The sequence below is a fragment of the Taeniopygia guttata genome, chromosome 7 (genome assembly GCF_048771995.1).
Source record: "Taeniopygia guttata chromosome 7, bTaeGut7.mat, whole genome shotgun sequence".
NCBI classification, from domain to species: Eukaryota; Metazoa; Chordata; class Aves; order Passeriformes; family Estrildidae; genus Taeniopygia; species Taeniopygia guttata.
The window spans coordinates 11,504,409-11,530,177 of record NC_133032.1 but is presented as its reverse complement, the minus strand read 5'-3'; the positions used below and the strand labels follow the sequence as shown (position 1 = coordinate 11,530,177).

At 62.6% G+C, this 25,769-nt stretch overlaps 3 protein-coding genes and 2 non-coding genes across 15 annotated transcripts; 4 read left to right on the top strand and 1 right to left on the bottom strand.

Moving 5' to 3' along the window:
- Nucleotides 1–1,605: 1,605 nt before the first annotated feature.
- On the top strand, nucleotides 1,606–7,063 carry DNPEP (aspartyl aminopeptidase). 4 transcript variants are annotated; one of them, XM_072932111.1, is made up of 16 exons: nucleotides 1,606–1,669; nucleotides 1,948–1,998; nucleotides 2,128–2,215; nucleotides 2,292–2,380; nucleotides 2,460–2,573; nucleotides 2,894–3,019; nucleotides 3,158–3,288; nucleotides 3,653–3,737; nucleotides 4,161–4,268; nucleotides 4,500–4,577; nucleotides 4,893–4,976; nucleotides 5,244–5,404; nucleotides 5,561–5,600; nucleotides 5,947–6,048; nucleotides 6,388–6,555; nucleotides 6,948–7,063. In XM_072932111.1, exons 1-16 carry the CDS (start codon nucleotides 1,637–1,639, stop codon nucleotides 6,996–6,998), a joined length of 1,509 nt encoding a protein of 502 aa, XP_072788212.1. In that variant the 5' UTR covers nucleotides 1,606–1,636; the 3' UTR covers nucleotides 6,999–7,063. The 4 variants fall into 4 exon arrangements, with proteins under 4 accessions (XP_072788212.1, XP_072788211.1, XP_072788213.1 ...); XM_072932110.1 differs by having other exon boundaries at nucleotides 1,618–1,690; XM_072932112.1 differs by lacking the exon at nucleotides 1,606–1,669 and adding an exon at nucleotides 1,697–1,711.
- On the top strand, nucleotides 6,160–6,224 carry MIR2965 (microRNA mir-2965). Its single transcript, NR_048968.1, has one exon. It is a non-coding gene; the product is annotated as a microRNA mir-2965 (primary transcript).
- A 678-nt stretch (nucleotides 7,064–7,741) lies between the features above and the next one.
- PTPRN (protein tyrosine phosphatase receptor type N) lies at nucleotides 7,742–19,378 on the top strand. Of its 2 annotated transcripts, none has more exons than XM_030277348.4 (23): nucleotides 7,742–7,922; nucleotides 9,565–9,615; nucleotides 9,806–9,919; nucleotides 10,154–10,259; nucleotides 10,378–10,576; nucleotides 10,735–11,059; nucleotides 11,269–11,385; nucleotides 11,514–11,593; nucleotides 11,669–11,955; nucleotides 12,422–12,508; nucleotides 12,662–12,741; nucleotides 12,971–13,035; nucleotides 15,294–15,506; nucleotides 15,636–15,845; nucleotides 15,933–16,080; nucleotides 16,236–16,309; nucleotides 16,609–16,686; nucleotides 16,820–16,939; nucleotides 17,052–17,218; nucleotides 18,289–18,342; nucleotides 18,460–18,524; nucleotides 18,613–18,686; nucleotides 18,781–19,378. In XM_030277348.4, the coding sequence occupies exons 1-23, from the start codon at nucleotides 7,826–7,828 to the stop codon at nucleotides 18,850–18,852; spliced, it is 2,883 nt and encodes a 960-aa protein (XP_030133208.4). In that variant the 5' UTR covers nucleotides 7,742–7,825; the 3' UTR covers nucleotides 18,853–19,378. The 2 variants fall into 2 exon arrangements, with proteins under 2 accessions (XP_030133208.4, XP_072788209.1); XM_072932108.1 differs by having other exon boundaries at nucleotides 7,757–7,922; nucleotides 10,138–10,259.
- On the top strand, nucleotides 17,875–17,946 carry MIR153-2 (microRNA mir-153-2). Its single transcript, NR_049077.1, has one exon. It is a non-coding gene; the product is annotated as a microRNA mir-153-2 (primary transcript).
- A 167-nt stretch (nucleotides 19,379–19,545) lies between the features above and the next one.
- On the bottom strand, nucleotides 19,546–25,229 carry DNAJB2 (DnaJ heat shock protein family (Hsp40) member B2). 7 transcript variants are annotated; one of them, XM_030277353.4, is made up of 10 exons: nucleotides 24,844–24,985; nucleotides 23,957–24,045; nucleotides 22,749–22,858; nucleotides 22,265–22,318; nucleotides 22,006–22,125; nucleotides 21,742–21,831; nucleotides 21,515–21,620; nucleotides 21,315–21,385; nucleotides 20,866–21,087; nucleotides 19,546–19,932 (listed from the first exon to the last, which is right to left on the bottom strand). In XM_030277353.4, the coding sequence occupies exons 2-10, from the start codon at nucleotides 24,019–24,021 to the stop codon at nucleotides 19,922–19,924; spliced, it is 849 nt and encodes a 282-aa protein (XP_030133213.1). In that variant the 5' UTR covers nucleotides 24,022–24,045; nucleotides 24,844–24,985; the 3' UTR covers nucleotides 19,546–19,921. The 7 variants fall into 7 exon arrangements, with proteins under 7 accessions (XP_030133213.1, XP_041573235.2, XP_030133209.2 ...); XM_041717301.2 differs by lacking the exons at nucleotides 19,546–19,932; nucleotides 24,844–24,985 and adding an exon at nucleotides 25,088–25,229 and having other exon boundaries at nucleotides 20,547–21,087; XM_030277349.4 differs by lacking the exon at nucleotides 19,546–19,932 and having other exon boundaries at nucleotides 20,547–21,087.
- Nucleotides 25,230–25,769: the final 540 nt, after the last annotated feature.

Genomic DNA, 25,769 nt, shown 5'->3' with positions numbered 1-25,769 from the left:
GCCCTTGGCACCCAGCCTGGGGTGAGTCAGAGCCCACCCGGATATAGCCATCAGGAGCTTTTTCTGGAAGTCCCGCTGTGCCGGGAATAGCTGTGGCACGCCGAGGCACTGCCCTTTGCTCACAGCGGCAGGGCTAGACCAAGGCCACACCCGGCCCTGCCACTCACTCCTGCTCTGACCCCTCGAGCCAGGCACACCCTGCTCCTGCACACACACACACCCCAGGAGCCGTCTGCCTGAGCACCCACTGGTACCCATCCGCTCTGGGCATCCACCGCCTGGGGAGCCAGGGCCTCTGAATGTCCTCAGATGTCCCTCAGGCACAGCCTGGGAGCCATTCAAGAGCACCTGGCCCCGAGCTGGGTTCCAGCAGCAGCGGGGGTGATGCTGGCAGGAGGAGCGTGGGGATGGCTGCCTGGCATACAAGTCCCTTTGACACATGTGTGCCAGCTCTGGGCTGGGGTGCTGGGTGCCCCAGCCTGGTTCCAGCCTGGCCTGGGAGGGGCTGGCCCTGTGTTGTGCTGTGGTTGACATGGAGACCCTCCAGCTGTCTGTTTGCAGGGTGCCAGGCAGTGGGAGTGCTCGTTCCCATTTGGTGGTGGGGAGAGGCAGGTGTTGGGGGCTGGGAGCATAAATCCAGAGCTGTCAGGAGCTCTCAGCATGACAGGTCACAGGGTCAGGGGCAACAGGACCACCACTTTCCAGTGCTCAGAACACGGACAGCGTCTCCAGCTAACAGGGTGCCCACAGGGGTGACTCAGGAGCTGGGAATCCAGCTGGCACCCTACACCTGGGCCCCATGCAGCACTCACAGGCTGCCACGTCCATCTCCCAAGGCCACATACCCATTGCAAGGAAGAAGGGGTCCTGCTGGGAAATGATGCACAAAGACTGACTGAAACCCAAAACCTTTCTGCTGCATCCAGCCCATGAAGGGAGCCCAGACAAGGGCACAAGGCACCGTAATCCATGCAAAGCCAAAGGGTCCTATCCCTTGGGAGTGCCCCTCGGGCTGACAGGCAGCTTGGGTGCTGCCCTGCCACTGTGCCAACTCTCAGAACCCAGTGCATTGCTGTCACTCAGAGACATTTGTCTCCAACACGGCACCAAGGGTTTGTGCCTTGTTTCCTCTAAGGGCCAAGAAGTGCCAAGGCAGGGGAGCAACAATGATGGGGGGCTGCAGCTTGGCTGTGACCCACCCCACTCCAAATATACCTAGCCTTGGGGAAGTGAGTGTGTTTTCCTGCAGACCTGCACTCCTCTGCAGGCAGACCAAGCCCCATTTTGGGGCAGCCCCTTCTCCCACTGTTAGCCCTACAACTGGGGCACACCAGGGCAGGATGGGTGACCATTGTTGTGGATGCCCCATTTCCCACTCTCACCGTCCCAGGCTGTGTCCCTCTTCCACCCACCCTTAATTCAGCTCTACCCCGGCCTTGTCAGGCACTGTGTCTGGCCTGGACCAGGGTGCAGGGAGAGGTGGGCACAGTGTGGATTGCACGGTGTGGGGTGCGGGGTGAGAGTGCAATGTGCATGGCGGGGGAGTATTGCGTGGGAGGGGCAGGGTGTGGATCATGGGGCCACAGGTTGTGGGGTACAGGGTGCACATCACCGATTGCGCAGTGTGGATTGCTGCATGCACGGCTGGGTGCAGATTGCGGAGTGCAGGGTGTGGATTGCGGGGCGCAAGGTGCAGATTGCGGAGTGCAGGGTGTGGATTGCGGGGCACAAGGCGCGGATTGCGGGGTGCAGAGTTGGGATTGCGGGGCGCGGATTGCGGGGTGCAGAGTTGGGATTGCGGGGTGCAGAGTTTGGATTGTGGGGTGCGGATTGCAGGGTGCAGAGTTGGGATTGCGGGGTGCGGATTGCGGGGTGCAGAGTTGGGATTGTGGGGCGCGGATTGCGGGGCGCGGATTGCGGGGCGCGGGCAATCGCTCGTTCCTCCAGGCCAGCAGGCGGCGCTGCGGGAAGCGGCGCGGGGCGGCGGCGGCCATGCAGGTACCGGGCGGGTGGCGGGCGCGGGACGGGGCCGGGTCGGTGCCGCCGGGACGGGGTCCCCGGTGCCGCGGGGGTCCCGGCCCGGGGCGGGGCTTTGCCGGCGCTGTGCGGTGACGGCGGTGCCCGCAGGCGGCGGCGCAGGGCTCGAAGGCGGCGGCGCAGGCGGCGGCGCAGGAACTGGTGAAGTTCGTGAACCGCAGTCCGTCGCCGTACCACGGTGAGCACCCGCCCGGTCCCGCCCCGGCCCTCTTCCCCTTCCCCGCGGGCGGCCCTGACGGCTCTTCCCCCCACAGTGGTGGCCGAATGCCGCAGCCGGCTGCTGCAGGCCGGCTTCCAGGAGCTGAAGGAGACGGAGCACTGGGACGTGCGGCCGGCGCAGAAGGTGGGCCCGGCCGGGACGGGGCAGCGGGAGCGGGGGAGGCCGGGGCGCCTCAGCCCTCACCTCCGCCCCCTGCTTCCAGTACTTCATAACCAGGAACTACTCCACCCTCATCGCCTTCGCCGTCGGCGGCCAGTTCCAGCCTGGGAATGGGTTCAGCCTGCTAGGGGCCCACACCGACAGCCCCTGCCTCAGGGTAAGGTCGCCCGTCTGGGTGCTGAGTCCTTCTCTGGGGTCCTCCAGTTTCATGCCACAAGCGAAAACTATCCTGACTACTCCTGTGCCCTGCAGCATCCTTGTTGGCTCCCTCCACTTCCCAAATCTGTCACCCAGAGCAGCCCCTGCATTGCTCCGCCTGCTGCTGTCTCTGTGTCCCCAGTCCTGCAAAGCCCCTCGCAGCACCCTGTGCTGGCAGCATCAGCAATGAGGCTCTGGGCATGAGCTGCCCGGTTCCCACCAGCTGCCCGTTCCCCAGCACTGAATGGTGCCAGCAGTGACACCTCTGCCGTTGCCCAGGTGAAGCGTCGCTCTAAGCGGGGACAGGTGGGCGTAGTGCAAGTCGGTGTGGAGACCTATGGAGGGGGCATCTGGAACACCTGGTTCGACCGTGACCTCACCGTGGCCGGGAGGGTGATCATAAAGGTGAGTCTGGTTTAGGGCACGCATGGTCGGATAGCTGTGTGTCTCTGGCACTGGGTCACTGGCCCCCACACAGAGAGGGACCTGCTGCAACCTCTCAGCTCTGCAGGCCTGGTGCCAGAAGTCCTCCTTGTGTTTCAGGACCAAGCCACGGGGCGCCTGGAGCAGCGCCTGGTACGTGTGGAGCGGCCCATCCTCCGCATTCCTCACCTGGCCATCCATCTGCAGCGCAGCATCAATGAGAACTTCGGGCCCAACACCGAGCACCACCTGTAAGGCCTGGCTCAGCCCTGACTCCTGGCCAGCCCTTGGGAGGGCTGGGACCCAGCTAAAGCAGAGCCCCACCTCAGCTCTCCCTTTGGCAGCCAATCATTGCAGTGGGGAGATCTGCAGTGGCTTTTAGCCCCATGGAGTACTTCCAGGAGATGCTTTCAAGCATAGGGTTTGCGAAAGGACACTTGTCCTGACGTGGCACAATAGATTTGTGCTTAAAATGTGTATTCTTCCTCCATTTGGCATATCAGTCATTCCCTGGACATGCAAGGCAAACATGCCAGGAAGGGTTTGTGTTTGGCAGTGTGTGACCCAAGCAGGTCAGAGCAAAGCTCTGGGAGCTAATGTTGCTGATCCCCACAGGGTTCCCATTCTGGCCACTGCAGTGCAGGAGGAGCTGGAAAAGGAGGTGCTTATGGAGTCCACACCTTGCAGTACTGCAGCCCAGGTGAGCTGTGTGCCAAGGATCAGCAGCAACGCTTGCAAGGACCTCATACTAGTCACCTTTGATTTTGAGTCCTTGGGCACTTGCCACCAGGTTCCCCTTCTCCCTGTGGACTGCTGGTAACCTTCCACTCTGCCTCACAGCTGTGTACATGGCACATCTGTTCAGCCATCTCTCTCTTCTCACCCTTGGCTGCAGCCAGTGTGGAAGGGGTGCATCTCCCTGAGGAGGCAGGGCAGGGACGGGGGGCTAGCACAGGGGCATAGAGCTGTCCTGGGTGAGGTGGGGGCTTGAACATCGGCGATGTTAGTAGGAGAGAGGACTCTGCCAACATAAGCAGGGTCAGGGACAGCTTTGCAAAGGGAAACCAGGCATTTCTCCTGCCATCCGCTGCCTGCTCTGCCCACAGCTCTGCTTTCTTCCCAGGCAGAGCGGCACAGCCCTGTTCTGCTTTCCCTGATCTGCCCCCAGCTGGGGGTGAAACCAGAGCAGATTGTGGAGCTGGAACTATGCCTGGCAGATACACAGCCAGCGGTGAGTAAGGGCAGGAGCCTCCCTCTGTCTGTGCACAACCTACAGGCTGGCACTACACAAGTGTTACCTGGCACATGTCCTTTGCTTGGGGCATGCCCAGGCTGGGAGCTGAATGGAACTAGAGGGAGCTGCTCCTAAGGGGCAGAGATAAGGGTACTGGAATGGGAACCCAGTGGCAGGTACTTTTTGGTGACCCAGAGCCTGTGCCCTACTCCTCTTGGCTCTCTGCAGACGCTGGGTGGTGCCTTTGATGAATTCATCTTCTCCCCACGTCTGGACAACCTGCACAGCTGCTACTGCGCCTTGCAGGTGAGAGGGGAAAGAATCTGGAGTGCACCCAGCTCAGCTTTGGGCTGGCCAAAGGTTCTGCAGGGGGTTGTCTTCTCATGGAATGGGTGGGTCTAGATTGTTGGACAATCTGTGGTTGGATGCCCCCTTTGCTGGGTGTGTGGGATTCCCAGCAGCTCCCAGGGGTGACTCCTGCTGTTGCTGGGCAATGTCTGTGCCCACAGCTCCCTTTCTCCATGCTTTGGGCTCTCCTGGGGGATTCCTGATGGCTCAGTCCTGAGATTCCCAGGATGGAGTGGTACTCAGGGTGATGTCCATTCCCCCCTAATCCTGCAGGCCTTGATTGACTCATGTGCAGCACCCTCGTCCCTTTCCCAGGAGCCCAACGTGCGTCTCATTGCACTCTATGACAACGAGGAGGTGAGCGAGGGGCACAGCCGTGGGTTGGCTGGCACCAGAAGGGGCTCCGTGTTCTTTGCTCTTCCCCAGCCATGCCTAACAGGAGAGAAATTCCACACCCCAGTGGAGGAAGCAGGGATTTGCTTACATCCATATGGAACGTGGCCCAGGCAGGGGTGGGAAGCACTGGTGTGGCAGGGAGCTGCTTTGCTGGCCTTAGGGAGCACCCTGTCACTCCTCTGGCCCCCGTGGTGCTGCAGGGGCTGTGCTGATGGTGATCCTTGGCAGGTAGGGTCAGAGAGTGCACAGGGCGCAGAGTCCTTGCTAACGGAGCTGGTGCTGCGCCGGATCTCGGCATCGCCACACAACCTGACAGCCTTCGAGGAGGCAGTGGCCAAGTCCTACATGATCAGTGCTGACATGGCCCACGCTGTGCACCCCAACTATGTGTGAGTAGTCTGAGCCATGCCACAGGCCTGACCCTAACCCTGCCCTGCCACCTGTGGGACGTAGCCCCTTCACTCCCCAGGTAGTACAGACAGGACAGTCCTTGTTGCAGCAGGGAGGGAAGGCTGTAGTGTGAAACTCTTACTTCTCTTTTGCAGGGACAAGCATGAGGAGAATCATCGTCCAGCCTTCCACAAGGTGAGGGCAGCCCTCTGCTTTGTTCTAGGATGGTTGCAGTCTGTCCTGCAGCGCTGTGGATTGCCTAGCATTCAAATGGAAAACGTTTATCCTGCAATGGGATTTGACTATGCCACATGTCTGATGTTAATCACTTGGGATCCCAGTCTTGTCCATAGAGCTCCTCTCTGCTCTGAGCTGGGGCTGTCCCCATGGAAACACTGTCCCCATCCCCATGGACTCACCCAGGAAAGGGAGAATGGACTGATAGGTTGGGGTGGTACAGCATTGCCTGGGCATGGGTGTTTCCAGGGCCACTGACTATTCCTGGTTCCCATCACGGGCCTGCGGTGCCTCCTTTGTGCAGGGCCCCGTCATCAAAGTGAACAGCAACCAGCGCTACGCCTCCACAGCTGTCACTGAAGCCGTGATCCGGGACATTGCTGCCCGCGTGGGTGTCCCACTGCAGGTGAGCGGGGCTGGGTGAGCCCTTCTTGAACATCAGGAGTTTGGGCTGCAGCCCTGCCCCGGGTTCATCAGTGCCAAAGCTCTGTTGCCGTGTCTGACCCCACTGGGGTCTCTGTGCTGCCTGTTGCTCTGGGGCTCCAGCTGCAGGACTGCCTCAGAGAGCAGGCTGGTGAACAGAATGGAGCCTGGCCTGAGTCTGTCCTATCTCTGGAGCTTTCTCTGAACCCTGGCGTGGGTTGGTGCTGCTTCCCTGCCCCAGGTCGCCTCCCTTCGGCCTGAGGGCCCGTGTGGGAGGCCATGGGGTAGCATGTGAAGCTGCTGAGGTCTTGCCTCCGTGCAGGAGTTCATGGTGCGCAACGACACACCCTGCGGCACCACCATCGGCCCCATTCTGGCCTCCCGCCTGGGGCTGCGTGTGCTGGACATTGGCTGCCCGCAGCTGGCCATGCATTCCATCCGGGAGATGTGCTGCACCTCGGGGGTGCTTCAGAGTATCGCCCTCTTCAAGGTGAGCCCTGTGTCCCCCATCCTGTGCTAAGGCTCATTCCCTGCTGCTCTACATCTCCCACATCCTCATGTCCCCACCCAATCCCTGCTTTGGGGCTGAACCCAGCCGTCCCACAGAGCTCCCCAGCTCTAGAGCAGCTCAGGTACTGGCTGCTTCCGGAGGTGCCCCCCTCTCATCCCAGCCTTCCCCAGTGACTGCCATACCTAAGTAGTTCCTATGGCAACCGGTGCTAGCCTTGAGTCAGCGATGGGTTACTATGGTGACGTGGTCCTGCTCTGCAAGTAGCTGCCTGCCATGACGCTGTGACAGGGAGCTGCTGCCTGCCCCCACTGCCTTCCCCCCACCCCACCCTGCCCTTGCTCAGCCCACCCTGACAGCCTCTCTTCTTCCAGGGCTTCTTCGAGCTCCTGCCGACAGTCAGCAGCAGCCTGGTGGTCGACTGAACATGGCGAGGAAGGAGTAGCAGTGGGTTTACTCCTGGGGCCATTAAAGCATTTCTGTCTCACCAGCGAGTGGTCCATGACTGTGGCTGGGGCTGACGTACATGGCTCCCTCTGGGGACTCCCATGGCTCCTACCTGTGCTCTCCCCTGGAACCGTGAGCGAGACCTATTCACCCATCCACAATCCCTTGTCGAGGGGTGTTGGTCCCAGCTAAGGGAGAGCTGGCGGGAGGATGGCCGTGTCTCGTGCAGCGCTGGGGCCGTCCCTTTCGCCAGGAACGAGCCTGCGGTGTGCGCAGGGATGTGCCGGCGCCAGACTGAAGCTGCTGGCCGGGCCGGGGAGGGGTTCGTGCCCGGGCCGGGGGCTGCCGCTGCCCGCGGGCGGTGCCCGGGCGGTGCCGCCGGGCGGGGTACGAGGGTGCGGCTCTGCGCTCGCCGCTCATTGGGCGGCGCTCGGGGGCGTGTCCCACGCGGGAGCCAGTGCGGCCGCAGGGCTGGGAAGGGGCGGCCGCTGATTGGCGGGGGCGCTGCCGGCACCGTGGCACACCCCCGGGGAGGGCGTGGCCCGCCCCCGGGGACGCTGTGATTGGCGGGGCGCTCGGCCGGGTCTCCCCGGAGCGAGGCGTGATTGGCCCCGCTGGACAGCGGGGGGCGTGAGCGCGGCGCTGAGGGCAGCCGCGCGGGGCCCTGATTGGCCGCGGCAGCGCGCCGCGCGCCATTGGCGGGGCGGCGGCGGCGGGCGGGGCGCGCGGCGCGGCGGGGCGCGGGTTGGCGGCGGCGGCGGGGGCGCGGCCGGCGGGTGCGCCATGGTGCGGCCGTGAGCGGAGCATGGGGCGGCGGCTCCTCCGGGCGCTCCTCTGCCTCCTCCTCCTGGCCGGCCGCGGGCAGCTGCGTGATGGTGCTGCCGCCGCCACCGCCGCACACGGTGAGACCGCGACCCCGGGCAGGGCTTTGCCCCGGGCTGCGCGAGGGCCGGAAGGAGATTCCCGGGGAGTGGCGGGGCACGGGACTCCGCGGCCGGTGCGGTCGCCGCCGCTGTAGGTTGCTGTCACGGCGTGCAGCGGCGAGTCCGGTCCCTGGCGGATAGCGGGACAGGGCGGCCCAGCACCGGCAACGCGGGTGCGCCATTGGCACCGGGGGCGCCCCTCTCCCGGGGCTGCCGGGTGTGCTAAACCCGGGGCACTCCGCCGGATGTAGAGGTGCCGCCCCGCCGGCCCCGAGAGCCAGCAGCTACGGGACGGGAGCAGAACGGTGATTGCTCATGCCCGGGGCAAAGCCGGTGCCTGGGGCTGCCGCAGGGATGGGGAACCCGGGCCAGCGGCCCTAAGCGTGGCTTCCTCCGAGACCATGCCGCCCTTTAGCCGCCCTCCGCCTGTAACTGCGGCCCGCCCGGGCCGGTGCACCCGCTCTTCTCTAGGTCGGTCCGTGTGGTCCGTGCTTGGTGCTCTCGGGGACTCGAGTGTCGCTGTCGGTAGCAGGGCTGCAGCCCACCGGCACGGCACGGCACGGCTCCGGCTCCGCTGACTCACTACCGAGCGCCCGAGGCTGCTGCGCCCCTCGTCCTCCAGCGGCCCGGGAGTGCCGGGATGGATCCGGCTGCGCCGCGGGGGCCCGCCGCCCCCGGGAGCAAGCAGGGACTGATACCGGGACGGCCGCGGCCGAGCACCGTCCTGGCCGGGGGAGCCTCGCTGAGCTGGGGCCACCGCCCCTCCCGGCGGAGCGCGGCGTCTCGGCGGACAGCGCTGCGCCGTTTCAGCACGGCGGACAGCGCCGGCCCTGCCGCCCCGGCCCGGCCCCCGCCGCCGCCGCCGTCCCTGGCGGCTCCCCTGGCAGCGGGGTCCTGTGCCCGCACCTGCGGGGCCTCCGCCCCGGGGGACGCTGGCCCGAGGGTGCCGGGGTTTCGAAGACCCTCATCCCCACTAGCCCCCTTCCCCCGCGGCGGGCTTGATGGGCCCCTCCCTCCCCTCCCCCCGGTTGTTTTCTCGTTCCTTCCTTGCCATCCGGGGCTGAGTCATCGCCTGCTGCCGTCTCGCTGCTGACGGTCTTGGACCGAAACGGGGGGGGAGAGGAAGGGGGAAGCCGCCCCCTGCCCAAGGGCTGCCCGCCGAAGGGGTTGGAGAGGTACACACCCCACACCCCCAACACCACTACATCCATGCTTTGGGGTCCGCCTCGCAGGGAGAGTGGATTCTGGTGTCACTGGGTTGCATCCCTTCCTCGTAGTGCCACATGTAGGAGAGCAGCAGATGTGGTTTTGCGGGTCTCTGCTGCCTCAGTCTTACCTTCCCAACTGCCAGGACCCTATAAAACTCCAGGCCTTCCCTACTCTCCAGAGCCAAAGGCATACTTTCTATACAGCCCCCATCTTGTCTCTGAGGGGCAGAAAAGACTGGCACCGAGTCTCTGCTATGGGCTATAAAGCTGCGTCCCCTCCCACCATCACCACATTGCATCCCTGTGCTGCTTTCCTGGAGCGTAGGGATCCCCCAGGCAGCTGGTGATGAGCAGATTCCATTGGAGTTCCCTTGAATGCTGTGCTGACTGGCCTGTCTGTCTGTCTGTCCCAGGCTGCCTGTTTGACCGAAGGCTGTGCTCCCCGCAGGAGGTGTGTGTGCAGGGTAAGTGGCTAGCAGGGGCGCAGGGATCCCCTCTCCCTTCCCAAGTGTGTGTGAAGGGTACAGGGATGCCTTGCAGGGGAACCTAGGGTGCAGTGCAAGGAGGCATGGCAGGAGAAAGGTGGGGCTGTGCCTGGAGATCCTCACGTCGGGTGTTTGTTCATCCAGTCCCGCTCTCTTCCTTCTCTTGCAGATGGGCTGTTTGGACAATGCCAGGTGGGCTCCGTGCAGGACAGACCCTACTTTCAGGTCACATCTCCTGTGCTCCAGCGTCTGCAGGATGTCTTGCGGCATCTCATGGCACAAGGTGAGCGGGGGAGCATGGGGGAAGTCACTGCGACCATGCAGGGAGGGATGCCAGGTAGAATTGCCTAGTGGCCCTAGATCTGTCTGCAGTCCTGCTGGCCCAGGGTGGGCTGAGGAGGAGTGGGATCAAACCCAGGCCATGGGACACAGGGTCAGAATATCAGGACGGCGTCCCATGCACTCACGCCATGGTTCCCAGGCTGCCCTCATGTCTCACAGCCTCCCCCCACGGCAGGGCTCTCGTGGCAGGATGGCATCACCCAGTATGTGATCTCTCAGGAGATGGAGCGCATCCCCCGCCTCCGCCTGCCACCCTCGCTGGAGCCGGTGGCCAGGGACAGGTAGGACAGTGCCAGCAGAGCTCAAGGGAGCAGCGAGGGCTTTCTCCCCAAAATGGGATTAGGGGAGGGACCTCCCCCTTTACCCAGGTGAGTTACCCCAGCGCTCTTTGCCTTCGAGGTTCCTGCCTCACCGCAGCGAGCCCCGGCGAGCCCCACTAGCTCCAGACCCTGGCCTGCCAGCAGCTCAGCATTTGGAGCAGCCCCCAGCACTGCTGCTTTCCCCTCTGGTGCAGCGGTACCTGGAGCACGTCCTGCTGCCCTCCCCACCCCAGCTGGGCTACGAGGAGGCTCTGCTCAATCCCTACTCCTACCATAAGGTAAGCTGGGGGGTGAGCACCTTCTCCTGGGCAGAAAAGTAGAGATTGGCAGGGAGCTGCTGCACTCCCAGCACTTTTCTGCTGGTGCTAGGGTACCCCCTGCCTCCTCCATGGGGTGGCAGGGGACCTGTGGGGTTTGACATGTGTTTTGGTTGCAGTTCAGCTATCAGGATGGTGCTCACCAGCATCCCAGCGGCTCAGCCAGGCAGAGCTCTGAGACCTCCTCGCTGCTGAGCCGGGTCCCTGCCCAGACCCTTTTTGGGGCTGGCCCTGTTCCCTCCTATGGCGGGCAGCCAGGAGTGGATGGGGGGCATCTTTTCCAGGACTTGGGCATGCTTTCCCTGCCCAGAGAGAAAGCTGGCCGCCCGGACCCTGCCAGCACCAGGCTTCAGCACAGCTTGCGGCTCCCCAGTGACTACAGAAACATAGAGGAGAGGGAGCAGCAAGCACCCCTGGCTGCCCAGCCACCCTCTGCACAGACGGGTACCTTGTTCTCCAGCCAGGCACCAACCCTTGTCCCTATCCTGTTCCCACAGCCATGAGTTCCTCGTGGCTCACACTTCCCTCCTCTTTGGGTTTATGCCCACGGGCAGAATATACCCGCAACCCCCCCTGCTCCATCTGCTTCATCCCTGGCCCCTGCTCTCCCTGCAGATGCAGAGCATCCAACCTGATGCTACATCCTCTTGCAGATGCTGCCCTGAAGAGACTGGCTTCTCTCCTGGCCAGCTATGGCCTGGGGCTGCCAGAACTGAGTCCCCAGCAGATAAACAGCCTATCCACCCTCCTCCAACTGCTCCAGAGCTCTGGTGAGCTGGGTGCAGGGATGGGACAAACAGGGACTGGCAGCAGCAGGTGCCAGCATGCCCTGTTTCATGGTAGGGAGTGTTGCCTTTTGGGGTGGGTGCTGCAGGACCTCTGTCTCTCTCCTTTCCAGGTGTTGCTGACCCTGAAGTGCCCACAGCGAAACGAGTGGGTTTGCAGCAGGCTGATGCTGGAGGAGGTGCCATGGCACAGGTGGGATGAGGGGGAGGAGACATTTCCCCAAGGCTCTCCTCAGAGATTCCAGCTTCTCCCTTTTCCTCCCTTCAGGTGATGGAGGGGGACATGCAGCATGGAGAAGAGCCAGTGCCCCCTTCTTCCACAATGCCACCCCTCAAAATCCCAGCCAGCAGCTCCCCAGGAGATGGAATGAAGGGCAGGGCAGCATCCTCACCAGCTCCACGGGCTGAGCCACAACAGGGACACAGTGGGGATGCACTCAGCCCTGGAAAGCACATTGTAGTGGAGAAGAAGAGCCACACCGAGATGAAGGACAGTGGGGCACAACAGGGCATGCGGCCACTAGACGAGTATGGCTACATCATCACAGACCAGAAGTGAGAGCTGGGGGTCATGCAAGGGGGTCTGCATGTGTGAAGGGTCTGTATCTTCCCACCAACAGCTGTCACAGTGTCACATGCTTGACTGAACTTGTTGGGTCTTTGGTAGGGTCGGGTTTCTATGGGGTCAGCTCCCACTGGTCCATTCTCTACGCACAGCCCTTGTTCTACCCCAAAGCCTTCCTTTCCCAGCCCACACCAAGGCCAGAGCTCAGTGTTGCAGGATGGAAGGCTGGGAGTGTGTGTGCACGAATGTCTCTGTGCACACTCGTGGGCAAGGGGGGCCAGCTCCCCCCCACCACCCCACAGCGCCACACTCTTCCCTCCTGCCCAACCTGACACCTGCTCTTGCTATGTGCTTGGGGCCCCCTGAGCCTGCCTATCCCTGTTCCCTGGCTGTGGGGAGCACAGGGCTGTCCCCTCACCCCTGCTACCCCTCCTCACCCTGACACTGTCCCCACAGGCCCCTGGGGCTGGCTGCTGGCGTGCAGCTGCTGGAGCTCCTAGCCAAGCACCTCCACCTCTCCACTGCCAGCTTCATCAACATCAGGTGAGGGTTCTGGTGCCATGGGCTGCTGCTGCCTGAGCCCTGGCCATGCTCAGCACTCCCAGGCAGGGGGACAGGAGGGACTGGGCTGTGGTGAGGGTGGGTAGGGGGTCTGCGTTTCCAGCTCTCACACTGTGTCCCCCCTTTCTCCGGCAGCGTTGTGGGTCCTGCACTTACCTTCCGCATCCGACAGAACCCCCAGAACTTTTCACTGGCAGACGTGGCCAGCCAGACTGGTAAGTTGGGCAGTGTCCCCCTGATCTTGTTCCTCTCTTCCCCTCCCAGCTGTGGAGTGCCCCTTCCCAGGGACCAGGAAGAGAGGGCTCCTGCTGTACATCCCTCTGCCTTTGGCTGAGGCGAGGAGCTGAAGTGAGCAGCTGTCAGAGCTATCCCTTGGCTCTGTTTCTGGGGGGTCTCTTGTGTGGAGGGGAAGCTTTCCTCTGACCGTCTCCTCCCTGTCCACAGAGCAAGTGAAGGGAGAGCTGGAGCATGAGCTGGGCCTGAAGATTGTGCAAACAGGAGTGGGAGAGGTAGGAGTGAGCAAGGATTCCGCCCCTTGGGGCTGGGGGGGGGCAGGGATAGGGGAGTGGGGGTGCTGCTCCTGGGCACAAGCCAGGAGCCCCCAGCCCTGGGATACAAGGGCCTTGTGAGTGAGCTGTCCCTGAAGGTCTGTGGGGCAGCTGAATAGCAGAGGAAACTGGGCAGTGTCTGGGATGCTGTGTTGGAAATAGACTCCAGTCCTGTGTTGGAGGACTCCTGTTGGAGACTGCTCCAGTCCTGTCTGTCCATCATCCCCTTCCACTGCCTGACAACATGATCCTGCCCAGGGCTCTCAGCTCTTTTCAAAACAAAGCGCCACAGTGTTTGAAGGTGGTTTGAGAGGGATTCCCAGAGGCTTTTCTTCCCCCCAAGACCGGGGGACTGCAGGCTGTGTCCCTCAAGGCTCATCCTCACCCTTGCCTCCCTCCAGCCTGCACACCCATCTCAGCTGTGGCCTGAGCACCCGAGCACTGGGATGTTCCCAGAGAACTCTACAAACCACAGCTAGGCAGGCAAAATGTCATCGTGTCCCCAGAGAATGGCAAAGCAGCTGGAGGCAGGGATGGAACAGGAACCATCTGTTTGGAGAGGGGTTACCCCTCCTCGTGCTCCTCTGGGGAGCCACAGGAACAGTCTCCTGGGGCAGGGAACAGGGATTGGAGATAGGGACCAAGCCTAGTTCCTGTGTTTTCAGCCTGAGGAGGAAAAATGGTGTAGCACATCCCCAGCCCAGTGTCCCCATTTCTCATTTCTTGTCATGTGGCTGTAGTTGTGAGCAGGGAGGAAGGAAGGAAGGAAGGAAGGAAGGAAGGGGGAACTTTGGAGGAGGCTATGAAGAAAAGGTGGCCTGGCCACTGAGGCAACCTGTCCCTATCAGCAAAATGCAGAGTATGTCTATGGCAATGCCTTTTGATGAGGCAGGTGGCAAGAATTGGGATAGATGTCAGAGATTACTAAAATGGAGCTCAGAGGAAGCTGAGGCAGCTTTACAAGCTCCCTTCTGCATTGACCTTCCAAGTTCTAACCAGCTTGTGCTTTTCCTCCATTCCCTCCTGGCTCTGGACTTGGTGGGACTGGTGCAAGATTTGAGGAAGAGGGGTGTAGGGAGGCAGGGAGATGGCAGGGCCTGGGCAGGCCTTGGGAGAGAAATCCCTTCTGTGCCCCCCGGCTCTGCTGACACCTCCAGGGGCTGCAGGGCAGCTCCTGCTTGGGTGCCCCGGGGAGCTGGGAGGCGCTGGGCCTGGTGGGTGCCCTGGCTGCAGGACTGGCTGGATGCTGACGGCAGTCAGGTGCTGGGGGGCAGGTGGCAGCAGGGACACCTAGGCTGGGGACATCCCCAGCAATGATGATGATGATGTAGTTGATGATGGTGCAGTGTTCCCTCAGTAACATCATCAGGCTCATAGCCAATGGGAGGCTGTGGCAATGAGGTAATGCAGGGCTCTGGCAGCTCATTGGGCACAGGATGTTTGAATTGGTGATGCCCCAGTATCCCTGGGCTGCCCTATCAGGACTGAGGCAGTCATGGCATTGGCAGGAAGGTCTTGTCCAGCAAGGCCTGCATGGGACTGGCATGGATTGGGGTGTCTCCCACAATCACAGGGAAGGAGCCCTAGAGACACAACCTGTAATAAGGCAGAAGCTGCTCTGTGTCCTAAATGAGGAGGGCAACAGGGAGGACTTGTCCCCTAGCTGATACAGCTGGGGTGGTACCAGCCATGCTGGCATATTCCCCACCCTGCCTCCCTCGGTGCTCTGCTGTGGAGCAGTGGTCTGGGAGTGGTGCACCCGGTGCTGCAGTTGCCTATCCTACACCATTAACTCCTTGGGCTGAATGCAGCCCTTGTTGATCTCCAGTTGGGCAGAAGGAGGCTGTGGAACAAGCGTTCTAAGGGAGAGTTCTGCTGCCTGCCTTGTAGAAGGGCAGTCCAGGCTGGGTTTGCCTCAGGCAGCAGCCCTGAGTGCTGGAAGCAGGGAAGCAGGGGAGTCACTGCTACCTGGGCTTGGCCAAGCTCCTCCAGCTCCAGGGACACCACTGCAGCAGTTCCCCATGTGACACTTAGGTGTGTGCACTCTGCCTCACCCCAGTGACACCAGCTCTGTCCCTGCTGGGAGAATCAGCACCCTCAAGAAGGGGCAGGAAGAGCCCTTGTTCTGTTTTAACCCCCAGCAACCCAAGTGTGCAGCAGAATAGGGTCTCTGCCCCCCCCAGCCCATGCTAACTAGCCCTTACTTGGCTTGTCCCCAGCGAAACGAGGCTGCCGCCTACTCACGCCCGTCCCGCTTCGGGGATGGCTTCCACTCGGTGCTGCTGACCTTCATCGCCCTGGCCTGCGTGGCAGTCATCGCCATCGCAGTGTCTGCGGCCTTCTGCCTCCGGCGCCACGCCAAGCAGCGGGAGAAGGAGCGCCTGGCTGCCCTGGGGCCCGAGGGTGCTGCTGACACCACCTTCGAGTACCAGGTAGGGCCCTGCGGGAGGTGGGACCCCGCAGCACGCGTCGCTGCCACGTGTCTGCATCACTCGGGGTGCATGGAGCTGCCCTATGGCGGCGCGGTGGCCAAGGGACAGGGCTCTTGCCGGCCTCCCCAGGAGCTGTGCCGCCAGCACATGGCTGCCAAGTCTCTCTTTGGCCGCACTGACGCACCGGCGGCACCGGCGGAGACCTCGAGGGTCAGCAGTGTCTCGTCCCAGTTCAGCGACGCTCCACAGCCCAGCCCCAGCTCCCACAGCAGCACACCCTCCTGGTGCGAGGAGCCCGTCCAGTCCAACATGGACATCTCCACCGGACACATGATCCTGGTGAGCCAGCCTGGAGCGCTGCCAGCCCCCTCCCCAGCCCTGCATCTGCCCCTCTGCTGCCGGGCTGAGTCCCACCCTCTGCCCCAGGCCTATATGGAGGACCACCTTCGCAACCAGGACCGGCTGGCCAAGGAGTGGCAGGCGCTCTGTGCCTACCAAGCTGAGCCCAGCATCTGCTCCATTGCCCAGAGTGAAGCCAACCTGAAGAAGAACCGCAACCCTGACTACGTGCCCTGTGAGCATCCCAGCCACCCTGCCCCAGGGATCAGCCCCAGGGACCAGCTGTCCTGCTAGAGCAGGGCGTGGGGCATGGGGACGCTCTGGGCCATGGCTGGTTGCACATCAGCGTGCCTCTAGCTACTCACCAAGTCTCCTGGCCTGTTCCCACAGATGATCACATGCGGATCAAGCTGAAAGCAGAGAGCAACCCATCCCGCAGTGACTTCATCAATGCCAGTCCAATCGTGAGTGATCACTGAGGGTTCCTGCCCTGCCACCCTGCTCCTCTATGTGCCCATCCTCAGTGAGGTTTTTACTCTGGGGTAGAGCTGGACTGAAATTACATCCCTCAGGGCTACAGATGTGAGCTTTGTGCCTGCCCCATTGCTCAAACAATTGTTAAATGCCATTTTCATCCTGGCTGGGGCACCTGAATCTCCCTTCCCAACCCTCCTATCACACCTGGAGTACCCCCCTACTCCTTCAAGTGTCACCAACCTCTGGCTGAAGAGCGTGAAGTGTGATATCCCCTTTCCTCCTCCAGATTGAGCATGACCCACGGATGCCAGCGTACATTGCCACACAGGGGCCCCTGTCCCACACTATTGCTGACTTCTGGCAGGTGAGTGTCACGCAGCTGTGCCAGTACATTGGGGTCCCTTTGTGTGCTGCCCACAAAATGGGTCACAGGGGCTTTACTGCCCTCCCACGTGGGCTGTTCCCCAGCAGTGAAGCCCCCCTTGCCTTGCCCACAGATGGTGTGGGAACATGGCTGCACTGTCATTGTCATGCTGAGCCCCCTCGCTGAGGACAGTGTCAAGCAGTGTGATCGCTACTGGCCAGATGAAGGCTCCTCTCTTTACCACATTTATGAGGCAAGTGTGGCAGGTAGCCTGGGGCATGAAGGATCCTCCAGCCCTTGTCCTCCTGAGCATCAGTGCAGCACTTGCCTGGCTCTGATGCCCACCCTCTGCCTGACTTGGGCAGGTGAACCTGGTGTCAGAGCACATCTGGTGCGAGGATTTCCTGGTGCGCAGCTTCTACCTGAAAAACGTGCAGTCGCAGGAGACCCGCACCCTGACGCAGTTCCACTTCCTCAGCTGGCCGGCCGAGGGCATCCCCACCACCACCCGGCCCCTCCTCGACTTCCGCAGGTGAGCGCCCACCTGGCACCGTGCCGGCCCTTGGGGAGCCAGCGGCGATCCCAAATGCAGGCCACTGATGGGCGAGGTGAGGACATCGCTGCCACGATGATGAGGGTTGGGGCCATGGCACGGACCAAGTGCAGGGACTAGGAGCTGCCATGGATGGGAGGGAGCAGAAAAGACAGGTTTTGGCCAGCTTGGGATGAGGCTCAACAGAGTTTGGTGGGCAAGAAACCTCTGGTTGACATTGTCAGGGCTCTCCAGCCTTCACAATGAGGGTGGGAAAAGTGCTCTTCCCCTGAGCATTGACTAGCACCTTCCTCAGCCATGTGTGCAAGAAGAAATCCCCAGAGCCAGTTTTAAATGGGCTGTGACCCACTGCTCCCAATGCCCTGTAGCCAGTGGTGGATCCCCAGCTAGCCCAGGGCAAGGGCTGCAGGACTGGGACTGCTCCCAGGAGACTTGCCTGCCCAAGTCCTTAGATCCCTGGTGGTGGTGGGCTCTTGCCAGGCACAGGCTGCTGCTCACTGTCCCCAGGTTGTGGGGGGCAAGGGACCCAGCCTAAGGCAGCTGGGGGGGGGGTCTCTGAGCATGTTGCCCTCCTCTCAGTCCCGCTCACGCTCTCTCTCTCTGTCTGTCTCTGTCTCTCTCTCTCGCAGCTGCCGGCGTCATTTTTGTGATTTGCAGCTAGTAATCTGGCTCCAGTTGCATAGTCACAAAAGTGATCGTTGGCAGCCGTGCCTGCTGCATGGAGCATGCCAGGAGCCCCACCGGCGCCTGGCCCCCAGCTTCACGCCCCACCGGACCAGAGCTGCTCCCTGGGGGTCCTGCCACTGCTCCCCTCCCCAGGCTGGGCACCTGAGGAACTGAGCTCCTTTCCCTGCCCCGGCCACTTTCCACTCCTGGTCCCCATACCATGTCCAGCACCATTACGGAGGGAGGAGGAGCCATGGGTGGGACCCCCAGGGCCACATCGTGGTGTGCTGCCACCCTGCCCCACTGAGCACAGCAAGGGACACCTAGCACAGCCTTGACCCTGGCGCAGCAGAGCACTGATCTGTTCCCTCTTATCCTTGCAGGAAGGTGAACAAGTGCTACCGGGGTCGCTCCTGCCCTATTATTGTGCACTGCAGGTACTGCAGGGGATGGAGGGGTATTTGGGCTTGAGGGTGACTGAAGGCTGGGACCTGCTGCCCAGGACCATTCCCACTGGGACCAGCTTCCCTGGACCAAGCATCTGTGTTTTGCAGTGATGGTGCAGGCAGGACTGGGACCTACATCCTTGTCGACATGGTCCTGAACCGAATGGCCAAAGGTAGGTGCAGGGAAGCACCATTTCTGCCCTGTCCATGAGCTTGGCCTATGAACTCCCCTCCTAGCACCCCTCTCTCCCTCTGCCCCAGGGGTGAAGGAGATAGACATAGCTGCTACGCTGGAGCATATCCGAGATCAGCGGCCTGGTATGGTGCAGACCAAGGTATGCCCCAAAATGGGGATCCTCTCCCTCCACCTACATAACCCCCGGGGCTGAGGTGGCAGGGATCCTCACGTCTCCTGCTGTGCTCCTGCAGGACCAGTTTGAGTTTGCACTGACGGCTGTGGCCGAGGAAGTGAACGCCATCCTGAAGGCACTGCCGCAGTGATGGCAAAGAGCCCTCCCTCCCCTCTTGTCTGCTCCCTGCCCTGCGCTTCGCACTCTCCTCACCAGCCTTCGGGGCTGCTCTCCCTGTAAAATGGTGTCTGTGCTTCTGGCTCTGCTCCCCCGGCCCCCAGGCGCCCCTTCCCATCTCCCCAAGGACACTGACTCAGGCCCTCTGTGTGCAGGAACCCCATCACACCCACTGTCACCTCAGAGGGGACAGGGCTTGTGGCCCTTAAGCCCTCTGGAGGGGGACACCAGGTGGGGCTGGTGGGAACTGGCAGGGGGACTCCCCAGCCTGTCAGTTCCGTGTTAGCCCTCTTCCTGTACCCATGTGGGGGCAGAAGTGGGGGCAAGGCTCCTCCACAGTTGGAGGCAGCATGGGGTGCAGGGGGCCTGGCCCAGCCCCACTCCAGGTCCCCTTTGTGTGCTCCCTGCCTAGTCACTCGAGCAGAAGAAACATTTCTAGAGAACTATAATTTTGTATCTTGATGTGAATAAAGTTCTTGTGTCACGTTCGTGCAGCTGCAGCCAGGCCTGCCCTCTGACTGTGTGTATTGGGATGGCAGAGGGAGGAAATGTGACGTTCATCCAACTCCATCCCTGCACTCTGTAACTGCCAGACAAGTACAGCTCACCTGCAGGCAAAGCTGAGAACCCTGCATCCCCAGCCCAGAAAGTCCCCACAGGCAGGAGCTACTGCAAACAGGTTTATTGACAGCTGTTAGCAGAAGGGGGGCAGAGAGGGGGGACTGCAGCGAGGAGGGGGGCTGAGCCCAGCCCTGCTGGCTGAGCCCAGCCATGCTGCCCCTCGCTGCGTACAGCCAGCAGCCTAATCTACAGCAACCCCCATCACCACCATCTCCACCACCCTGTGGTGCCCAGGGCCTCTCCCCCAGCCCCAGGTATTGCTCGGCCACAAGTCCTGTCATGCCCCCCCTCACCACATCCCGGAGCCAGAGGGTGCTGGGGAAGGGGGTGGCAGGGGGTGGCCGTGCAGGGAGAAAGTGGAATCCTGGCTGGGAGAACCTCCGTGGGCGAGTGGGCGTGCGCGGTCCCCGGGCGCAGCAGCCTCAGAACACACCTGGGGAGACAAGCGGAGGGGGGTACACAACAGCACCTGTGAAATCCTCCTCGGCCAAGGGCTGGGCAGAGGCAGGCATGGAGGGAGGAAGGTCCCAGGCAGAGGAGGAAGATAGCCAAGGCAGAACTATGGGCAATGAAGAGGGTAGGAACACTTGTGAACATCACAGGAGGGTCACTGCTTGCTGTGGGAAGCAAGGAGGGACAGTGCCCTGGAGGGTGTGCAAGGCATAGGGAAGGGAGTGACCAGGCAGAGTCTGCAAGGAGACAGAGGAGGACGGAGTACAGGCAGGAACAAGAGCATCCAGAGCAAAGAGACAAGACCCAAGGCACCGAGCAGAGGCTATGTGCACAGCCCTCCTTGCAAGGAGGGGAGCTCAAGTCAGCACTCCCTGCAGCCTGGGCAGGGGCAGGCTGCAGCCAGGGAGGCACCTGCTGGAGACCCTGCCTGCCTGGAGGGCTGGCAGGGAGAGAGGGGCAGGCACAGCCAGAGCATGCCTGTCCATGGGCCCCCCACACTTCCAGCAGTCAGGGCAGGGAGCTGCCCCTCTTCCTGGGACCCCATCAAGGGGGCTCCTCTTCAAGCCACTACCTCAAAGTCTGGGAGCCTCCAACACTGGGATGCCACTAGCCATCCACTCACCCGAGCAAGGAGGCAGGGCAGAAGAGACCCCCCTCCCTTGCTACAGGAGGCAGGAGCTGAGTTCCAAGCAGCAAGACTCCAGCCCTGCTTTCCTCTCCCTGCCCCGCACTCAGAGCAGGGGGCAGTGCCACAGCTTCGCTTTGGGGGCAGGTTCGTGCCCCCCTGCAGCAGAACTGCTGGCCCCCAGTCGCTCCTGCTCCAGCCTCCCCCGGGCACCATGGGCTCTGCGGGTGGAGGACGGGCTGCTGTGGCTGCCCCCCGGTGCCGACAGGGAGCTGGGGCTGTGCCCACCTGCTTGGTGGTGCCCCGCAGCTTCCATCTCAGAGAGGCTGTAGGCCATGGCCAGCTGCAAGTCCTCATCCTCATCCTCGCTATCCGTGTAGAGGCAGACAGGTGAGGAGCTCGAGGTCTGGTGTGGGGCTGGTGCTGGTGGGGAGGGAGCCCGTGGCCTGGGGAAGGCTTGCTGCTCCCGCCGGCTCAGCTCCAGCCCCAGTGCCATGTCATCAGGAACACCTGTGGGGACACACGCAGGGACTGGGGGACTCATCCACTCCAGTTCCCCAAAGCTGGCGGGGGGCACTGGCACCTCCAACCCACCCCACCAATCCTTCAGAGCAGAGATCCAAACCAGGGCCAACCAAGGCTCAGTCCAAACCAAAGCCTGGATGCAGCATCTCCCAGATACCCCAAAGGGAAAGGGTGCAGATCTCAACAACTCCGTTTGCAGAGCCCCTTCTCACCATCAATGTGGATCGACTTCAGCTCCCCATCCTCCTCCACTTCCACCCGCTCCCGCCCGTTCTCAATGATCCTGCAGACAGACAAACAGATGGACGGTCAAGGGCCGTGCAGCCACTGCACCACAGTAGAAGTTGCAGGGTCAGAGGCCTGCTGATGGAGGAAAGTCAGTGGGAGCAAGGTGGACTGGCACTGCCCTCACCTCTTGGTGGTGATACGCCTGCCGTTGACAAAGGTGGTGGAGGTGGAAACAGAGCGGAAGCCCAGTCCTGCGTCTGCACCAGAGCTGAAGGATGAGGCGAAGAAATCTAGAGAAGGGAACAACGAGGTTGGTGGCTGGGTGGGTGGCAGGAGGGCAGGGGACAGACTGTACAGGGGAACATGGTGCTCTAGGACTCCCCTGTGGGGAGGAATAGCAGCATCTCCTACCTGAGGATCCTGGGAAGGGGGAAAAGAAGTGGCCTCCCCCATGGTGCCGGGGGCCAGCTCCTCGCAGCTCAGAGAAGGGCAGCATGTCATCTGAAAGGCAGGGTCCCCCCATCAGCATTACCCCATCAGCTTGGTGAACCAGAAGCAGGGCACTGATGCGAGGACCCTCGGCCAGGGCCAGCCGTGAGCTGTATCCCCAAGCTCAGCAGCTGCCCCACAGATGGAGAGATGCCCAAGAGCCAGCCTCCCGTGCCCCCCACACACCAAAGAACTCAGCAAAGGGGTCTCGTCCGCCAAAGAACTCCCGGAAGACATCGTGAGCGCTGCGGAAGGTGAAGGTGAATTCAGGGGCCCCAGCACTGGCCCTGGATCCGCCTGGTCCTGCTGGAGGGAACACAGTGTTAAATGGAGCCCTGGGTGACATCTCCCCTGAAGGGTAGGGAGCCCTGGTGGCACTGACCCACATCGGGTCTCAAGGCAGGGATATACCCAGAGCTGCCCTAACCCCCACAGCCCCACTCACCTGCTCCCATGAGTCCATCCTTGCCATAGCGGTCGTAGACATCACGCTTCTGCTCTGGAAGAAGAAAGGGAGCTGTGGGGAAGTTGTCTGCCAGGTGGAGACAGGAGCACTGACACTTCTCCCAACTAAAGGAGGTGCAGAATAGCAGGGAGCAAGAGGAGGTGGCTGGCACAAGCCCCTGCCACCCCAGCACTGCACCCAAACCAAAGTAAGACCACTGGGCAAGAATGCAAAAGCTTCAGGCCCATTGGGGAGAGCCCATTGTGGATGTCAACAGCTCAGCATCTCTCTCAAGGGCTCTTCTGGGAGATGTAAGTAACCAAGACCCAAAAGACGTGTGGTAAAGCTGTAGAGACTCACTGCCTCCAGGGGACAGCCAGGGATGCAACCTGGGTGAGCCCAGAAGCAGGACATCCTGCTTCTGTGTGAACAGTTCCAAGGGCAGACACGCACACACACAAAAGACACCACTGTGGCCTCTTACTGTCCGACAGCACTTCGTAGGCCTCGGCGATCTCCTTGAACCTCTGCTCAGCATACTCCTTGTTGTCTGGGTTTTTATCCGGGTGCCATTTCAGCGCAGCCTTCCTGTACCTGCACGGAGGGGCAGTGATGGGCACACAGCAGCCCTTGGGCTCCTGGGCCAGCACCCCCCATCTGAGCATGCACCTCCTAGCCTGTGGGCAGCAGCACCCCAAGCCCGCTTCACCCAGCACCTTACAGACTCAGGCACTGAATAGGAGCTCCTGGACTAGTTCTTCCTTCCAAGAGTATGTGTTTTCATATATAAATATACATATACACACACATATATATATATGTATATATATATATATATACACATATTTATGCATACACACACCAACACACACATACTAAACAAACAAAACAGAAATTACCCCAGAACTGCAGCACAACCACAGCAGAGCAATGTGTGCACACCTCAGCTGCCCTCATTGATGGCTCTGGACAATGCTCACAGGTTTGTTCTGGAGCCTTCACGGGCTCCACTGTGAGTGTGCATGGACCAGGGGTTGCTACAGGCCCCCTGGGGCCAGGAGAGCACCGTCAGCCCTCTCCTCCCCACTGCAGTTAGCTAGGGTTAACCCATGCTTCTCAGCTTCTGCCACTCACTCTCGGGAAGCCCCTCACAGGGACCTCTGCCACCTGTTGGCAAGCCAGCAATCTGCTGGCATTCTCAGGCGATGCCTCACCCCAGTGAGAGCAGCAGCAGCTCGGCAGGGCACCAAGCAGGAGTTGCAGAGACTTAGGAGGCTCTGTCAGCTCCCCAGTAGTATCTGGGGCACAGCAACAACCTGCACAAAGGGTCCACATCCCTAAAAAGGGACATGCTGCTCTTCACTCTGTGATCTCCAGTCCCCTGACTGATGCCAGCAGAGTCCTTGTGCCCCAAGCATCTGCCATCCCTGCACCCTCTGGCAGAGTGAGAGAAAGGAGCCTCCAAACACCACTGAGACTTGCCTCCAGCCCTAGGCCCACAGCAGGGAGAGAGGAAGCAAAGCCCAACCCCGCTCTGGCATCCATGCAAAGGAAACAAAGGCTGAATTGTCACCTCTGCAGCTGGGCCCTGTCCCCCCAGGCCCCGAAGGGAGCCCCTGCCTCTCTGGCACCAGGTGGGGGTGGCTTGGGGGACTCTGCCCCACAGGCAGAGGCACGCTGCCATACACTTACGCCTTCTTGATGTCCTCAGCGGTGGCATTGCGGCTCACCCCCAGCGCTTTGTAGTAGTCGACCATGACGTGAGCTGTCCCACGGCGTCACTGCAGGGGGAGAAGGCAAAGTCAGGGGTCCACAGGCACAGCCTGGTAGTGCTGGGTGTGGGACAGCACGGGCAGGCTGCCTACCCTCTCTAGCGGCCCGGCTACCCCACTGCCTGACGAGAGCAGCTCGGCTCTCCCACACCCAGCTCCCAGTACCCGCTGCCACCTGGGAGCACCTACAGCCCCGGTCGGGGGGCCCTGTGCTGCTGCCGCACTGCCGTCCCGCCGGTCACCCCAGCTTGCCCAGGCGGGGTCAGGGGTCCCGCTCCCTGCCCGCTCCCCCGGGGCTCAGCGGCGGGGCGGGGGCAGCGGGAGGGCGCAGCCCGCTAAGGTGCTTAGCGGATTAAGGGCTCGGCGGGGACCCTCCCCGGCCCCGGGGACGCCGGGACACTTCCACGGGCCGGCCCGCTCCGGGGGGCAGAGGAGCAGAGTGCGGCCGCTGCAGCCCCCGCGGCACCGTCCCACCGCCGGTACTCGCCCCGGCCCGTGAGTCCCAACTGACGGGAGGGCGGTGCTGGCGCTGGCACCGGCACCGCCGCGGCACTGGCACCGCCCCCCGGCCCGGCGTAAACACGGCGCTCCCGGGGCCACCCGCCGCTGCTGGAAGTTTCCGCACCCCGCCCCGCCGCCACCGGCGGGCGGCCCTGGGCTGCGGCCAGCAGATCTGGGGCACCGGGAGGGGCGGCGGCGGCGGCACGGCAAGGGGCGGCACTGGCCGCGCTCCCCCCGTGCGCCACGGTTCGTCTGTTCCCGGTGGCCCCTGGCTCCCCGCTCCCCCCGTCCCGCCCCGGTGCCCACCTGAGCGCCGCCGCAGAGCCCTCCCCGTCCGCCCGGGCCGCCCGCGGCCGGTGTCGCGCGTCCCCCGCGCCCGGGCCACCGCGGGCCTGGAGGCGGCTCCGCGCCGTGACGGGCGGCGGCCGCAGCCAACCGCGGCCCCTGACGTCACGGCCCCGCCGTTCGCCGGGTGACGCCGCGGGAGGCGTGTGTGACCGGAGCGGGCCGCTCCGCCGGCCGGCCCTTGGCAACCCCGCTCTGTGCTCACCCCCGCCTCCGGCCCCGCGCCTGCTCCGCTGCCAGGGCCGCGCGTGGGCCCCGGGCAGCGGCAGCCAGGCGCGGGCGCGGTGGCACCGGCCGGTCCCGCTGGTGCCGGTGCTGACGGCGCGCCGCAGCGGGGCTCGGCCGCAGCGCCCGGCGCCGCGGGCCGCTGGCGTCCCGCCGAGTCAGCTGCCCGGCCGGTCCCGCCGGGAAGGAGGAGCCGGCCCGGGGCACAGCTGAGGTGACTCAGCGCTTTGCCGGGGCGGGGGACGTGCCGGGAGCAGCTTGCCAGGCTGCACAGCGCCCTGCCAGGAGCCCGCCTGGCACCGCCGTGGCACCGCCGTGGCACCGCAGCCGGGAGCTGCAGGCCGCCCCGAGCACAGGGGTGCCCAGGGCCCGGAGAACCGGGACCGAGCACCAGGAACTGCGTTGTTGACTTTTCATGGCCCCTGCCTTGCTGCAGAAGGGCTGTGCTCACCCATTGTCAGGGTCCAGGTGCTCACCTGCACCTCTGAATGTGTCCTCGCCACGGAGATTTAAGATTCCCTCTTGCAGCCTGGATGGGAGAAGGAGCGAACTTGTTCTCTCTGCAGGGTCAGAGCTCTTTGGATCCGCTGCCACACCTACACCACAGCTGGAAGCTTCCTCACCTCCCATAAATTCCTAGCTTGGAAGCCCGGCAGAATGAG

Excerpts from the sequence above, each read along its gene's own strand:
- DNPEP (XM_072932110.1), top strand. The coding sequence starts at position 1,637 with ATGCACGGCTGGGTGCAGATTGCGGAGTGCAGGGTGTGGATTGCGGGG. Across the intron at positions 2,216-2,291 it reads CAGTCCGTCGCCGTACCACG|TGGTGGCCGAATGCCGCAGC; the intron begins GTGAGCACCCGC and ends TTCCCCCCACAG. Across the intron at positions 4,977-5,243 it reads CACTCTATGACAACGAGGAG|GTAGGGTCAGAGAGTGCACA; the intron begins GTGAGCGAGGGG and ends GATCCTTGGCAG.
- PTPRN (XM_030277348.4), top strand. The coding sequence starts at position 7,826 with ATGGGGCGGCGGCTCCTCCGGGCGCTCCTCTGCCTCCTCCTCCTGGCC. Across the intron at positions 11,956-12,421 it reads TACATCATCACAGACCAGAA|GCCCCTGGGGCTGGCTGCTG; the intron begins GTGAGAGCTGGG and ends CTGTCCCCACAG. Across the intron at positions 18,687-18,780 it reads CTGGTATGGTGCAGACCAAG|GACCAGTTTGAGTTTGCACT; the intron begins GTATGCCCCAAA and ends GTGCTCCTGCAG.
- DNAJB2 (XM_041717301.2), bottom strand. The coding sequence starts at position 24,021 with ATGGTCGACTACTACAAAGCGCTGGGGGTGAGCCGCAATGCCACCGCT. Across the intron at positions 22,859-23,956 it reads GCTGAGGACATCAAGAAGGC|GTACAGGAAGGCTGCGCTGA; the intron begins GTAAGTGTATGG and ends CCCTCCGTGCAG. Across the intron at positions 21,832-22,005 it reads CCCCTTTGCTGAGTTCTTTG|ATGACATGCTGCCCTTCTCT; the intron begins GTGTGTGGGGGG and ends CCTGCCTTTCAG.